Source organism: Gorilla gorilla, chromosome 12, assembly GCF_029281585.2.
Source record: "Gorilla gorilla gorilla isolate KB3781 chromosome 12, NHGRI_mGorGor1-v2.1_pri, whole genome shotgun sequence".
Lineage (NCBI taxonomy): Eukaryota > Metazoa > Chordata > Mammalia > Primates > Hominidae > Gorilla > Gorilla gorilla.
This window is the reverse complement of record NC_073236.2, coordinates 114,813,647-114,828,634: the sequence shown is the minus strand read 5'-3', so window position 1 is coordinate 114,828,634 and position 14,988 is coordinate 114,813,647. Positions and strand designations below refer to the sequence as shown.

Below are 14,988 nucleotides of genomic sequence, written 5' to 3'. Positions count from 1 at the left end.
CAGACTCAAAGTGTGGTCCTGGGACCAGGGGCATCAGCATCCCCAGAGTCTAATCAGAGCTTGCATTTTAACCAGATCCCCAAGGGACATGTGCACTCTACAGCCTGAGATGCACTGGCCTAGTGGTTCTCTTTACACATAGGCCTCAGTTTCCCTAGCTTTGTGACAACTGTAACCTATCCCTGCCCTGGTTTTGTATTTCAGAACATGGACTCTGAAAGTAGATTTTTGGGGTTCAGATTCTAGTCTGCCATTTATTAGCTGTGTGGCTCTAGGCAGGTAACTTAACCACTTAATGCCTCAGTTTTCTCATCTATAAAATGAGGATAAAAATAGTACCTATGCCATGGGTTTTTGAACCTCGAAAATCTGAGACAGGTCTCAGTTAATTAATTAATTTTTTTTAATTTTTATTTGTTTATTTTTTTGAGAATGAGTCTCACTCTGTCACCCAGGCTAGAGTGCAGTGGTGCTATCTCGGCTCACTGCAACCTCTGCCTCCCAGATTCAAGCGATTCCTGTGCCTCCGCCTCCCGAATAGCTGGGATTACACGTGCGCGCTGCCACGCCCTGCTAATTTTTTTGTATTTTTAGTAGAGAAAGGGTTTCACCATGTTAGCCAGGCTGGTCTCGAACTCCTGATCTCACGTGATCCACCTGTGTTGACCTCCCAAAGTGTTGGGATTACAGGCATGAGCCACCGTGACCGGCCAGTCTCAGTTAATTTAGAAAGTTTATTTTGCCAGGCTGAGGACGTGCCCGTGACACAGCCTCAGGAGGTCCTGACGACATGTGCCCAAGGTGGTTGAGGCATGGTTTGGTTTTATACATTTTAGGGAGGCATGAGATATCAATCAATATATGTAAGATGTACACTGGTTCAGTCCAGAAAGGTGGGACAACTTGAGGCGAAGGTGGAACGACTCAAAGTGGAGAGGGGGCTTCCAGGCCATAGGTAGATAAAAGAGAAAGGGTTGCATTTTTTAGAGTTTCTGATTAGCCTCTTCAAATGAGGCAGTCAGTTATACATTTATCTCAGTGAGCAGAGAGGGGACTTTGAATAGAATGGGAGGCAGGTTGGCCCTAAGCAGTTCCCAGCTTGACTTTTCCCTTTAGCTTAGTGATTTGGGGGCCCCAAGATTTATTTTCCTTTCACAGGTTGTTGTAAGGATTACAAAAGTTGGTGCTTGTGAAGTATTTTAGAGCTATGCCTGGCTCACAAGGAATAAGGCACCTGCTGTCTTTTTCACTGCTATGAACCCTACCCCCTGTCTTCTTGTACCTCTCTTCTGGGAAGCCTTCCCCAACTATCAGAGCTCAAGATAATTTCTCTCTTTTTCGATTCTTTGGCAAATGATCTGGGATTTCCATCATAAAACTGTAACTTAGGGAAAATCTGTTATTGTATTGATAAGGAAACTTAAGTCTCAAAGGTCAAATGACAGAATTGGGCCTGGAACTCAAAGGTCAAATGACAGAAGCAGGACTTAAACACCAGTACTCTTTAAACTCTAAAATTAGGGCTGCTTCCAATGTGCTACATTTATAGTATTATATTCCTTCCTATTTCCCACCTATTTTTAAAGTAGGTAATAAATGTCTTGAAAAAAGCATAATAAAAATATTCATCACAATGATTTTATTTATTTATTTATTGAGATGGAATCTCTTTCTGTTGCCCAGGCTGGAGTGTGGTGGCACAATCTCAGCTCACTGCATCCTCCACATCCCCGGCTCAAGTGATTCTCCTGCCTCAGTCTCCCAAGTAGCTGGGACTACAGGCCTGCACCACCACAACTGACTAATTTTTGTATTTTTAGTAGAAACGGGATTTCACCATGTTGGCCAGGCTGGTCTCGAACTCATGACCTCAAGTGATTCGCCTGCCTCAGCCTCCCAAAGTGCTGGGATTACAGGTGTGAGCCACCGCACCTGACCAAAATGAGGGTGCTAGTGGCTGTTGACTTTTCAGAATATGTTAATTTGTGCTATGAATCTGGGATAGGAGGATTTAGTACGCCTGGCTTCGTATATTTATTTGTCCTTGCAGCCTTTTTCTGGGAAATGCTTGTTAGCATCACACAGCTAGTGTTTCATGGAACACAGTTTGGGGACTGTGGCTCTGCTCTCCAGAGCATCTGCTCTCCTACCCCATGTACTTTTTCTTTTTAAGACTCTATTTTTTAGAGCATACAGTATGTAGCTTTTTCAGATTGGCCTCTTTCCCTTAGTGATATACATTTAAGTTTCCTCCATGTCTTTTCATGGCTTGATCGCTCATTTCTTTTTAGTGCTGGATAATATTCCGTTGTCTGGATGTACCACAGTTTATTCACCCACTGCAGGACATCTTGGTTGCTTCCAAGTTTTGGCAATTCTACATAAAGCTGCGGTAAACATCCATGTGCAGGTTTTTGTGTAGACATAGTTTTCATTTCCTTTGGGTAAATACCAAGGGGTGTGATTGCTGGATTGTATGGTAAGAGTTTATTTAATTTTTTAAGAAGCTGCCAAACTGTCTTCCAAAGTGGCTGTACCAGTTTGCATTCCCACCAGCAATGAATAAGGGTTCTTGCTGCTCCACATCCCTGCCAGAATTAGTGTTCTGGATCTGGACCATTCTAATAGGTGTGGAGTGGTATCTCATTGTTGTTTTAATTTACATTTCCTGGATGACATATGATGTGGAGCATCTTTTCATAGGCTTATTTGCCACCTGCATATCTCCTTTGATGTGATGTCTATTAAGGTTTCAGGCCCTTTATTTATTTATTTATTTATTGAGACAGAGTCTTGCTCTGTCTCCCAGGCTGGAGTGCAGTGACATGATCTTGGCTCACTGCAACCTCTGCCTCCTGGGTTCAAGTGATTCTGTTACCTCAGCCTCCCAAGTAGCTGGGATTACAAGCATATGCCACCACACCTGGCTAATTTTTGTATCTTTAGTAGAGGCAGGATTTTGCCATGTTGGCCAGGCTGGTCTTGAACTCCTGACCTCAAGTGATCTGCCCGCCTCAGCCTCCCAAAGTGCTGAGATTACAGGCATGAACCACCCTGTCTGGCCCCATTTTTAATTGGGTTATTTTCTTATTGTTTAGTTTTAAGTGTTTGTATTAGTCCATTCTCATGCTGTGAACGAAGACATACCTGAGACTGCGTAATTTATAAAGGAAAGAGCTTTAATTGACTCACAGTTCAGCATGGCTGGGGAGGCCTCAGGAAACTTACAATTACGGCAGAAGGGGAAGCAAACACATCCTTCATATGGCAGCAGCGAGGAGAAGTGCAGAGTGAAGCAGGGAAAAGCCCTTCATAAAACTGTCAGATCTCGTGAGAACTCACCCACTGTCACAAGAACAGCATGAGGGTAACTGTCCCCATGATTAAATTACCTCCCCCTAGGTCCCTCCCATGACACGTGGGGATTATGAGAACTACGATTCAAGATGAGGTTTGGGTAGGGACACAGTCAAACCGTGTCAGTGTTCCTTATATTTTGAAGATTATGTATATATATAAAATCTTCATATATGTATGTATATATATATACACACACACACACATATATTCTTTATTAGCTATGTCTTCTACAAATACTTTCTCCTAGTCTATGACTTTTCATTCTTTTGACAGCACCTTTTGAAGAGCAGGAATTTTTTTTTTTTTGAGATGGAGTCTCGCTCTGTTGCCCAGGCTGTAGTGCAATGGCACGATCTCGGCTCACTGCAATCTCCGGGTTCAAGTGATTCTCCTGCCTCAGCCTCCCAAGTAGCTGGGACTACAGGCACCCGCCACCATGCCCAGCTAGTTTTTGTATTTTTAGTAGAGATGGGGTTTCACCACGTTGGCCAGGCTGGTCTCGAACTCCTGACCTCAAGTGATCCACCTACATCAGCCTCCCAAAGTGCCAGGATTACAGGCTTGAGCCACCGTGCCCAGCCAAAGAGCAGGAATTTTTAATCTTCATGAATTCCATTTTATCAATTCTTTCTGTCGTGGGTTGTGCCCTTGGTTTTTTATCTAAGAAGTCATCGCCAAAAGCGAAGGTCATCTAGGCTTTTTCCTATGTTATCTTCAAGAAGTTTTATAGCTTTGAGTTTGACATTCAGGTGAATGATCTATTTTGAGTAAGCTTCTGTCCAAGGTGTAAGGGCTGTGTCTACATTCATTTTTTTTTTTTCGCATGTGGATGTCCAGCTGATCCACCTGTCAGTTCTTTCACTAGAAGTGCACTGCCTTGATTGCTGAAGCTTCCTCGTGCACTCGTCAGTCCCTTAAGCTTCTCCTCCCCTTCCCCTACCGCATGGCAGCCACTCCACTAGTGGCCTTCCAATGGCAAGTCCCATGGATTCTCTCCAGCGTGCCTCTTGTTTGTAGCTCCATTCTGTTGTGTGAGCTCATGTTGTGTCACCTTTGCATTGGGGTTTGTAGAGTTGGTGCTGAGGTTCTGGCTTTGGGAAGGTGGCCAGACAGGAATGCAGGTTGAGATCAAGGTATCGTTACTTGCAAGTGCACAGAGCTGCCTTGGGGAAGTGGCACGTGTTTCAGACCCACAGTATTCTGAAGGGATGTTCTGTGATTCTCACTTCTTAGGCCTTTGGATGTCTAAGGGCCTTGGTTGCTGTGGCCAAGCAAGTGGTCAGTGGGATAGCCCTGCTAAGATGTACCAAGCCAGCATTGACCAGCTGGCATGGATGGAAGGGCTCAATGGCACTGGGCCTGGGGGAAAGCAGAAAGGGGCGGGCAGCTTCCAGAACCTTCCTGGGGCCTGACAGTCCTGGCCCTGCTATAAGTGCTTTGTAGCCCTGGACTGGCTCTGGTCTTCTACCAGCCCTGTGGGATAGCCCTAGCCCTCTTATAGAGACAGGACACCCATGCATAGAGAATGTTGTTACTTGTTCCAAGTCACAGTTTAGGAAGTGGCAGTGCCAGGATTTGACCTGAGAGCCCATGCTGTTGGACACGCTGCCTCCCTAGCCCCTGCCGTCAGAGGGCTGAAGGGGTTAGGAAGAAAGGAAAGACAAGAAAGAAGTGTTGGGGAGTAAGTCGGGAAGCCCTCACCTTCCCCTGTTATTCTTTAGGCCTTCTTACCTCCTTTCTACCGGTGCAGAAAGGCCCTGGGGCCCTGCCTAGGACTGGTTCCCGCCCACCATGGGCCCTGTGTGGTGGCGGCTCCTGGAGGCCTCTGTGCTGGAGAAGGTGCCTTCCCTGGAGGGCCTGTGGACCAGAGAGGGAAGGATGTAGCAAGGGGTGGCCTGAGGAGCTCCCCTTCTGGAATACAAGAGAGCAGGGGGCAGCAGCCTATCTGGTTTTCATTTGAGAAGAACTGAGTTGGTGTCCCCAGAACAGGACTGTCCCGCCTGATGTCTCAGGGAACCCTCTCCAGCCAGAGTAGCTGCACTGACAACCCCACAGCCCCCTTGGGGCACTGTGTGGAAGTTTCTACCGTGAGTACCCAGGATGGTATTGAGCTCTCTCCTTGACAAGCCTGGGTTCTAGCAGCTGTGAGCTTGGCCTTTGTCCAGCGCAGGCCTTGGCTCACAGGCCCTTCAGAAAGTTTCAAGGGAGGAACTGACACTACAATTTTTTTAGTCCTAACTTCCCCATGTTTCTATTTCCTCACTCCCTTAAAACGCAAAAGGGCCAATGTTCCTGGTTTAGGGACTGTGGCGAGGGAGGCTGCTGGGAGAGCATGGAGCGTGTGCTACCTGGGCACCTTGGAAAGACACATCCTGGCAGCTGCACCAGGCAGAAGACTGGGCAGCTGCAGGTTTAAACCCTGGGCTTCCAGGCCCAAGAAGGGGGACTGGGCCCCTGGGAGTTGTCCCATCACAAGAAATAACCCTGGATGCCAACCAGAACCCTAACACCTTTTCTCAGGCAGGGGCAGGGAGAGGGTGAGGAGATGCCAGGAACAAGGTCGAGCAAGGAAGCTGAACCTGGAGAGCCTGGGCATGCAGCCCGCCCACTGGTCTGCCTGGTCCCTTCCGTGCTGGGGCGGGTGGAAGCTGAGGGTGGTGGAGGGGATCACAAATAAGTTATCTGCCCCTGGGTGCCCGCCATCCTCTTGGTGCCCCATGGCTACTCCAAGGACATGCCCATCCCCAAACCCAAATCACCCCAGAGCCAAAACTACTTCTCTTTCCTCCTCGAGTGGCACCCACCCCATCCCCCTCCCAATCAAAACTCCCAAAGAACTCTTTTCTCCGCCCTATGTAAACCTCTTTTGTGATTAAAGTAATTCCCAATGAAGGAACTCATTCTTTTCTGAATGATCTGTAGGCTTAATCTTCCCAGGGCACATTTGCATTTCAAGTGGTGCGCTTGTACAGATAGAATTCATCTTTAATTGGCAGAATGAAGGGGTGCTTACTGGGCGGGAGGGAGGAGGTGGACTTTCCCAGGCCCCCCGGGCCCCTCCCTGAAGTCCTCTCTCCTCCTCCATGCCCGCCTGCCCCCTCAGTGAGGGGTGAAGCTGGGTGGATTTGGAGGTTGACTGAAGAAGTGCAATGGCTATTATTCCTTTACTAATTAAAACTTTTTATGGTGAGACCTAGAGTTGCCAACTTCTAATTTTGCCAGTTTGTTTTATCACTGGTTTCCTAACACCATCACTTCACAGAACCAAAACATGAAGGAGGAGGTCACTTCAGTCTTCTCAATGGAGTAAATTTAGCTTTACACAAGCATACCACAGGGTTGTTAGATTTTTCATTTTGCTACAGATTGGTGCAAACCTCACTGGGGGCCAGCATTTGAGAACCACAAACTGGATGCCCCTCAAGGCCCTGCCCAACTCTAAAAGGCCGCAGTTTTCAAATTCCACTGTCACACTGCGTTAAAGATGCATCATCAAATGTGAATCATTGATGATGATGTTAATTTTATCATAGTTACACATAACTTTCTATAATGGAAATGGCTCCAGGAGATAGGACGACAGAGGGAGACTGAAGAGCAGGGAATAAAGAAAGTTAGGGGCAAACGAGGTGGCAGATAGGGAAGAACACCTGCCCCCGAAACCTGTATCCATCTTCCCAGGATGCTTGGTTAGATTCTTGGGCTGCAGGAGGCAGTTTCATATTCCTGTCCCAGAAACGTGAGTGTGTGTCTGTGTGTGAGTGTGTGTAATAGCACAGTAGGCGGGCGCAGCACCTGACCTTTATGTAAGCTCCCACCCACGAAGCCTCACCCCTCAAAATGCTCCCTGTGGCCTGGCCTTGCATATGGCACTGTGCCCAACCCCCAAGCAAAAGACATGAAGGTGCCAGAATGGCACATGGCAGATGTCTTAGAATGTGGGGGTAGGGGACAATGAGAGATGCCAGCTCTGAGAGGACAAGGCCCCGAGCCCTCCAAGGGAGGGGTCTGTCTGCTTCCAGCCTGTCTGTTTCCTGCCACTCACAGGCTGCCCTGGCCCTGGCTCCAAGCTTTCCTGGGCCTGACCAGGAGGCTTTGCTCACAGTTTTTCCCATTCTCATTCCAGGTGTGTGTGGCTGCTGTGGTGCCCTACGCCCCAGGTACAAAAGGCTGGTTGACAACATCTTCCCTGAGGATCCCGAGGTGGGTCATGTCTCTGGCAGGCATCGTGGCTCTCACGGTCCAGGCAGGGCCTCTGACGGGTGCAGCTTGGAAGCCAGGCCTCCTGCCGGGTGGGGAAGGCAGGGCCTTTCAGGGTCCCTGGGCACTGAGCCTTCCCAGAGAAACTGGAACCTGGGCCACAGCCATGGGCAGTGGTGAGAGGCCGCTAGGGACATGAAGGATGAGGGCATTTGGATCTGCAGAAGGCAGCTGGAAGTACGTCTCGGCATGCTTGTGGCCATCACTGTCCAACCGAGACATCTTTCTCCTGCATGTCTTTCTGTGTGATTGCCTCTGGAGCTGCTAACTCTTTGAGTGATCGTAGCTCCATGCCGGTCAGTGTGAGGACTCCCCTGTCTTGGGTTGGGCTCAGGAGCCCAGGTCTTTCCCCCTGGCTGCCATTCTCTGGTGTCTGCCAGGTGTCTGCCAGGTGTCTAGGGGCACACACACAGGGCCTGGCCTCCAAGCCGCCTCTCCACCCATCAGGCTGCTTTGTGGGTCGTGGTCTGGGAAACATTGGGATCTGATGTACTTGACTTGCTCTCTGGGAACCAATGGCTTGTCTTGATGGGAGCATCCTTTGTAGAGCTCCCTAAGAGCTGCAGAGCTGCCTTCGTCCTGTGTGTGTCTTGGTGCCGGCTATCCAACATGCTTTAATTTGGGGTGGCTTTTTTTTTTTGAGACGGAGTTTTGCTCTGTTGCCAGGCTGGGGTGCAGTGGTGTGATCTCGGCTCACTGCAACCTCTGACTCCCTGGTTTAAGCAATTCTTCTGCCTCAGCCTGCTGAGTAGCTGGGATTACAGGCACGTGCCACCATGCCCAGCTAATTTTTTATACTTTTAGCAGAGACGGGATTTCACCATGTTGGCCAGGATGGTCTCGATATCCTGACCTTGTGATCCGCCCACCTCAGGCTCCCAAAGTGCTGGGATTACAGGCGTGAGCCACCGCACCCGGCCTGGGTGGCTTTTAATGATGCTGTATCATCCATTCCTACACACACACACACACACACACGCACACTTACACACACACACACGGTATATATATACACACCCATACACACATACATGTATACATTCATGTATATATATCCATACACATGCACACACATATATACATTTTATACGTTTGTATCACTTACAATTCTTTTTCTCCCCCCGAGACGGAGTCTCACTCTGCCGCCCAGGCTAGAGTGCAATGGCGCAATCTTGGTTCACTGCAACCTCCGCTCCCCGGGTTCAAGCAATTCTCCTGCCTCAGCCTCCTGAGTAGCTGGGATTACAGGCACTCGCCACCATGCCTGGCTAATTTTTGTATTTTTAGTAAAGACAGGTGTTTCACCATGTTGGCCAGGCCGGTCTCAAACTCATGATCTGCCCACCTCAGCCTCCCAAAGTGCTGGGATTATAGGCGTGAGCCTATAACTAAAACTATGTTTTAATCATCTGCCTGTCCCTGAAACCCACATGTGCTCTGGCACATCCATAAAGGGCACTCTGTAAATGTTGATTCCGTCGAATTATTATTTTTCTCTAGACTTGAACTCGTCTAGCCGTAGTGTGGCCATAGTGAGCACGAGCTGTTTTCTCCTACAGGATGGTCTGGTGAAGACCAACATGGAGAAGCTGACCTTCTATGCCCTCTCAGCTCCAGAAAAACTTGATCGTATTGGCGCCTACCTCTCTGAGAGGCTCATCCGTGACGTGGGTCGCCATCGATATGGGTAAGTAGTTTGGAAGAGAGGGAGAGAGATTGTCAGGAACTATATTGTTAGGCTAAACATAGGGTCCTTTTAAGAAAATGATGGCCAGGCAGAGTGGCTCACGCCTGTAATCCCAGCACTTTGGGAGGTCAAGGTGGGAGGATCACTGAGGCCAAAAGTTCAAGACTAACCTGGGCAGCATAGTGAGATTCCATCTCTACAAAAAATTTAAAAATTAGCCAGGTGTGGTGGTGCACAACTGTAGTGCCAGCTACTTGGGGGGCTGAAGCAGAAGGATCACTTGAGCCCAGAAGGTCGAGGCTGCAGGGAACCATGATTGTGCCACTGCATTCCAACCTGGGTGACTCTCAGAGTAAGATTTTGTCTCAAAAAAAGAAAAAAAAAAAGAAATAGATTATCAAACAGACCAAGAAAACTGGGGACTGGGGCTAAGGAGTATATCCCATGTGATCTTCCAAAGGCAGGGTCTAGTGTGATGCTGCTGCTGAGGTTTGGGAAGAAAAGGGTGTTGGCTTCCTACAGGCACCTCTTCCAGCATCCATTCTGTCTTGTGTTTCCACTACAGAAGCCCTCATACAGTCTGGGGCCTTAAAAAAATTAAGGCTATGATTGCACCACCATCCTCATCCAACCTGTCCTGCCTTATCCCACTTACTGTCTTGAAAACAAAGGAGGAGTCATCTACATTCTAGTAAGAAGACAGAGTTAAGGGCAATTTGTCCATTAAAAATACACTTAGGTGAAATATTTATCAATCTTCTGAAAGAGAAGGGCTTTCTATGTTTAAAGAGAGAAGAAATCTTAAAGCAAGTGACTGATCAATAGACTTAACTGTTGAAAAATTTAAATATTTTGATGTCAATATAGAAACACTCAGACCAGGCACGGTGGCTCATACCTATAATCCAGCACTTTAGGAGGCCGAGGTGGGAGGATCACTTGAGCCCAGGAGTTCAAAACCAGCCTGGACAGCATACTGCCCATCTCTACAAAAAATAAACAAAAATTAGCTGGGCGTGGTGGTATGCACCTGTAGTCCCAGCTACTCAGAAAGCTGAGGTGGGAGGATGGCTTGAGCCCAAGAGGTCAAGGCTGCAGTGAGCTGTGTTTGCACCACTGCACTCTAGCCTGGGAGACAGATTGAGACTGTCTCAAAAAAAAAAAAAAGAAAGAAGAAACACTCAAAGTTTAAGAGATGAACAACAAAAAAGTATATTCGAAAATTAAGACAAAGGATTCAAACTTATATATTAGCAGCTCATACCAAATAGTGGGTGGAGTGGAGAAACTGAGACACTAAGAGGTTTGAGGCAAGAGCCACAAACAAGCGACTTACAGGAGAGGAGAGAGAGCTTGCCACACACGTGGGATGACACTCAACAGACTTGTGATCAAAGGTGCATACTGAAGTACTAAGATGCTAACTTACTAAATTCATCACAAAGGAAATATAATTTCCAGTATTAACCAATAGATGGCAAAACAGGAAGCATTTTCATTCTTTTCTAGAAAGAGTACAAATTGGTTGAAACTCTCTAGAAAGTAATTTTGAAATAATGTGTCAAGAGCTTTAAAAACACTTATGCCCTTTCACTCAGTAATTCCATTTCTATTTGTTGATCCCAAAGAATCAAATTTTTTATTATTTATTTATTATTATTATTATTTTTAAGACAAGGTCTTGCTGTGTTACCCAGACTGGAGTGCAGTGGCATGATCTTGGCTCACTGCAGCCTCAGCCTCCTGGGCTCAAGACGTCCTCCCACCTCAGCCTCCCATATAACTGGGACTACAGGCAAGTGCTACCATGCCTGGCTTATTTTTTGTATTTTTTGTAGAAATGGAGTTTCACCATGTTGCCCAGCCTGGTCTGGAACTCCCAGGCTCAAGCAATCCTCCCGCCTCAGCCTGCCAAAGTGTTGGGATTACAGGCATGAGCTACTGCGCCAGGCCCCAAGGAATCAATCTTAAATACAGTCTACCTTCACACACAGAGATGTTCGTTATCTTGTTATTTATAATAATGAAAAAGTAGAAGTAAAATGTCCAGTCGGAGGAGAATATTTCAGTGAATTATGGTGTATGTCATTTGATAAAATGTTATCTAGTCAATAAAAATTGTGTTTATAAAGATACTTTCCATGTAATTTGAAAAATGCTTTAAGTAAATGAAAACCAGAATCCATAATTATGTAGACAGTATTTGCAATCAAGTTAAAAAATCAACAACAACAACAAATCTCAATGGCTGGAAAATACAGTAAAACGAACATACTGGCCAGGTGTGGTGGCTCATGCCTGTAATCCCAGCACTTTGGGAGGCTGAGGTGGGTGGATCACTTGAGGTCAGGAATTCAAGACCAGCCTGGTCAACATGGTGAAACCTCATCTCTATCAAAAATACAAAAATTAGCTGGGTGTGGGGGCATGCACCTATAGCCCCAGCTACTCAGGAGGCTAAGATGGGGTAATCGCTTGAACCCAGGAGGCAGAGGTTGCAGTGAGCTGAGATCACACCACTGCACTCCAGCCTGGGCAACAGAGAGAGACCCTGTCTCAACAACAACAACAACAAAAAAGAACGTACCAATATGTTAGGAGTATTCATTTTATGAACAGTGGGGCTGGGGTTTTTTGGTTTTGTTTTGTTTCGTATCTATTTTTTCTACGTTTTTCCTAAATATTCTTTATGTGGATGTGTTACTTCCACAATAAAAAACATGAACTGCAGAGCACGTTGTGTTTGCTCCCCAACCATCATGCTACAATTCAGAGACTGAATGTCAGGAGAACACTCAGATATTCCTGGTGGCGTTGCTCATGGACCTGAGAGTTGGGTGGATTCAGGCAGCGGTTCTCAGTCCTGTTGGTTCCATTCCCCATGAGTCTTTTTTTTTTTGAGATGGAGTCTCAGTCTGTTGCCCAGGCTGGAGTGCATTGGTGTGATCTTGGCTCACTGCAACCTCTGCCTCCTGGGTTCAAGCGATTCTCCTGCCTCAGCCTCCTGAATAGCTGGGACTACAGGCACATGCCACCACACCTGGCTAATTTTTGTGTTTTTAATAGAGATGGTGTTTCACCATGTTGGTTAGGCTGGTCTCGAACTTCTGACCTCGTGATCCACCTGCCTCAGCCTCCCAAAATGCTGGGATGACAGGCGGGAGCCACCGCGCCTGGCCTCCATGGAGTCTTTTATAGCCATCCTCTACTTTCATCTACTCTAGCCTTTCTCCTGGTCCAGGGTCTTCTCTTTTCGTTCAGATGATGGCAGTAGCCTTGGACATAGTCTCCCTGCTCCCTGTCTTTCCTGCTTTGGTCCTTCTGGGTTAATACTGCTATGTATGATCTTCAACACACAGACCCCAAGCTGCGCTTTCCTAGCTCTTTGAGAAAAAATCCAGCATCCTCAGCTTGACTTCTGGGGTCTTCCACAACCTGCCTGTAACCCAGCCAAGCCCACCACCCCCACCACACCTGCCGTAGACCCACTCCACATGAACTGCTGACCACCCGGCTGGCTCTGTGGGTCTTTCTGGTGTTCTCTCTCACTTTGACCTCTTTGATGGGCCTCCCCCTGCAGCTGCCCATCAGCCCCACTGCCGTCCAAGGCCCCTTCCTCCTGGCAGGAGAAGACGGAGCTGGTCTTGAACTACAGTGAAATGTGCATGGTGCTGATGGGGTGGAGAGGTCTAGAAAGCACAGGCCTCACCAGCAAATCTTAAATCAAGCCACCCCTGGTGTAAAAAGCAGGATCCAAACCAATATGTTTCTGTGATCATTTTATATAATAAAATGAGGTTACATCCTGAATAAAAGCAAATCTACTGTGCATGCTGATTATATTAAGGGCCTTGACATATTGTAAATTATACTCAAGCAAGTAAAAATGACTTGATCCTAGGTTGAACCTAAAACTAATATGCTAGCTCCAATATTAAACATTTAATACTAATTTCACTGGCTGTCTCTGCAGTGATGGTTCTCTCAGTAAAAAAATGTCCTAGAGTCAGAAGAGCCACTTAGAATCATTCTGCTGCCCTTACAACTGCAATTAAAATTTAGTACCATTCTGTTAAAAATAGCCATTGTAGCCTCTAAGTATTTAAAACCTGAAGGCCTCACTGAGGGCTTTGTTCCTAAACATTTGGAGAAGAAAAATCTGTTAGATTTGATCTCTTATTCTTTCTTTGCCCTCCCTGTCTTTCCGTACCCAACGCCACATACATCATCATTATCTTCCTTGTCACTGCTGGCAGCTTTGGAAGAGTAAAATATTCTCATGCAGACAGGGTGAGAGGCTGGGTCTCCCTGCTGTGATGCAGGTGTCTGTATTTGGGGTTTGACCATATGGACATGAACCTTGGATGCTGGACCCAGGGGCAGAACCACCCTCATCTGCCCCACTGCCTCCCCACATTGTCACCCCATTTCAGTTGTGTGTGGACTCTGGCTCATAGGTGTTTAGCATGGGGATGGCGGTGGGCAGCCCAGTGTGGGGAGAGAGAGGATGAGATGTGAATTTCAAGGCATCGTTCATGGGCATGCAATATGATGGGCAGTGATGTGCAGAGCAGCAAAAACCGAGCAGTCCTTCTATTTTCCCTTCTCTTTACATTTCCCTTCCAGTTCAACTCCAATGCGAGTACGTCCCCTAGAAACTAAGGGAGAGCAGGGGAGGGAACAGCAGTGCTGGGTAAGACTCGCTCAGTCGACAGTGACCCCTGAGCATTGATGGGTGCAGAATGCCATATAAGACGCCATCAGGATCCCCAGTGCCTGGAGCTCTCACCCAGCCAGGACCAAGCCCTGGCGGATGGAGATGGCCATGCCAGAGAGTTGAGCTTCTCTAATCTGAGGACCCTGGCTCTGGAGCTGACCCAGCGGCACTCCTAAGAGATACACATTCACCAGAAGGACCCTGAACCTGACTGGAGGATGGCTGACCTTGAGATAGGGATACCGCAGACCCCTACTAGATGAGGAGGGTCATCCCTCCCTTCCTTAGCTGAGGTCAGCCCTCTATCCCTACTTCTGGACTCTTAAAACCCAGAAGATTCTGTCTAGGAGTGGGCTGACCAAATGCACTCAAACTGCCTGGAACAAGAGGTTCTTCGTCCAGGCCACTGCTCTTGAGCGATTCTTGCGCAAATGACTGGCCCTACTAAAGCTGCCTCCCTCATCCTGCCTGCTGACCCTAATCCCTGACCCTGTATCTGCCTTTCCTCTCCAACTAAGCCTGGTTCCCAGACTTTACTCGCCACTCCTCCTTTCTTAGGCCAGTTCAGATTCTCAGACCTGTTATGACCTTGTACCCCTTCCAGGACACCCGCCCCAGATCAGATCTCTGCTGGTAGTAATCTTCTGACCTGGGGATCCCAGGCTCTATTCCTTTTGAGTGTGTAACAGATTAGACACACTCGAGAAGATTACAATAAAATAGCACAAACATGGAGAGCATTAGACTCGGGGCTTCCAAGGTCCCATTGACTTCGAATTATGTAAGATGCTTTGAAAAGCTCAAGTTCATAATTATAAACATTCTGTCCTTACTATTGGGATCAGAGAGGAGGAACAAAGGATCATGTGTTCGAAGAACTGGGCCTTATACTTCTTTACTTTTCAGTTTCACTTCTACCATAATTTTCACCTTCTACCAAAATGGAAATTTTCCACTTTCCACT

General features: G+C 47.3%; 1 protein-coding gene across 4 annotated transcripts in view; it reads left to right on the top strand.

Annotated features, from left to right (window-relative positions):
• Nucleotides 1-14,988, top strand: part of EFR3B (EFR3 homolog B) — a 115,392-nt gene that overhangs the window by 41,611 nt on the left and 58,793 nt on the right. For 2 of the 4 annotated variants that reach the window (XM_019021314.4, XM_004028935.5), the window contains exons 2-3: nucleotides 7,487-7,563; nucleotides 9,180-9,307. In XM_019021314.4, the coding sequence (XP_018876859.1) occupies nucleotides 7,487-7,563; nucleotides 9,180-9,307 (205 nt within the window). Of the gene's footprint in view, nucleotides 1-7,486; nucleotides 7,564-9,179; nucleotides 9,308-14,988 lie in introns of those variants that run through there. The other 2 variants (XM_055377562.2, XM_055377564.1) reach the window with 2 other exon arrangements.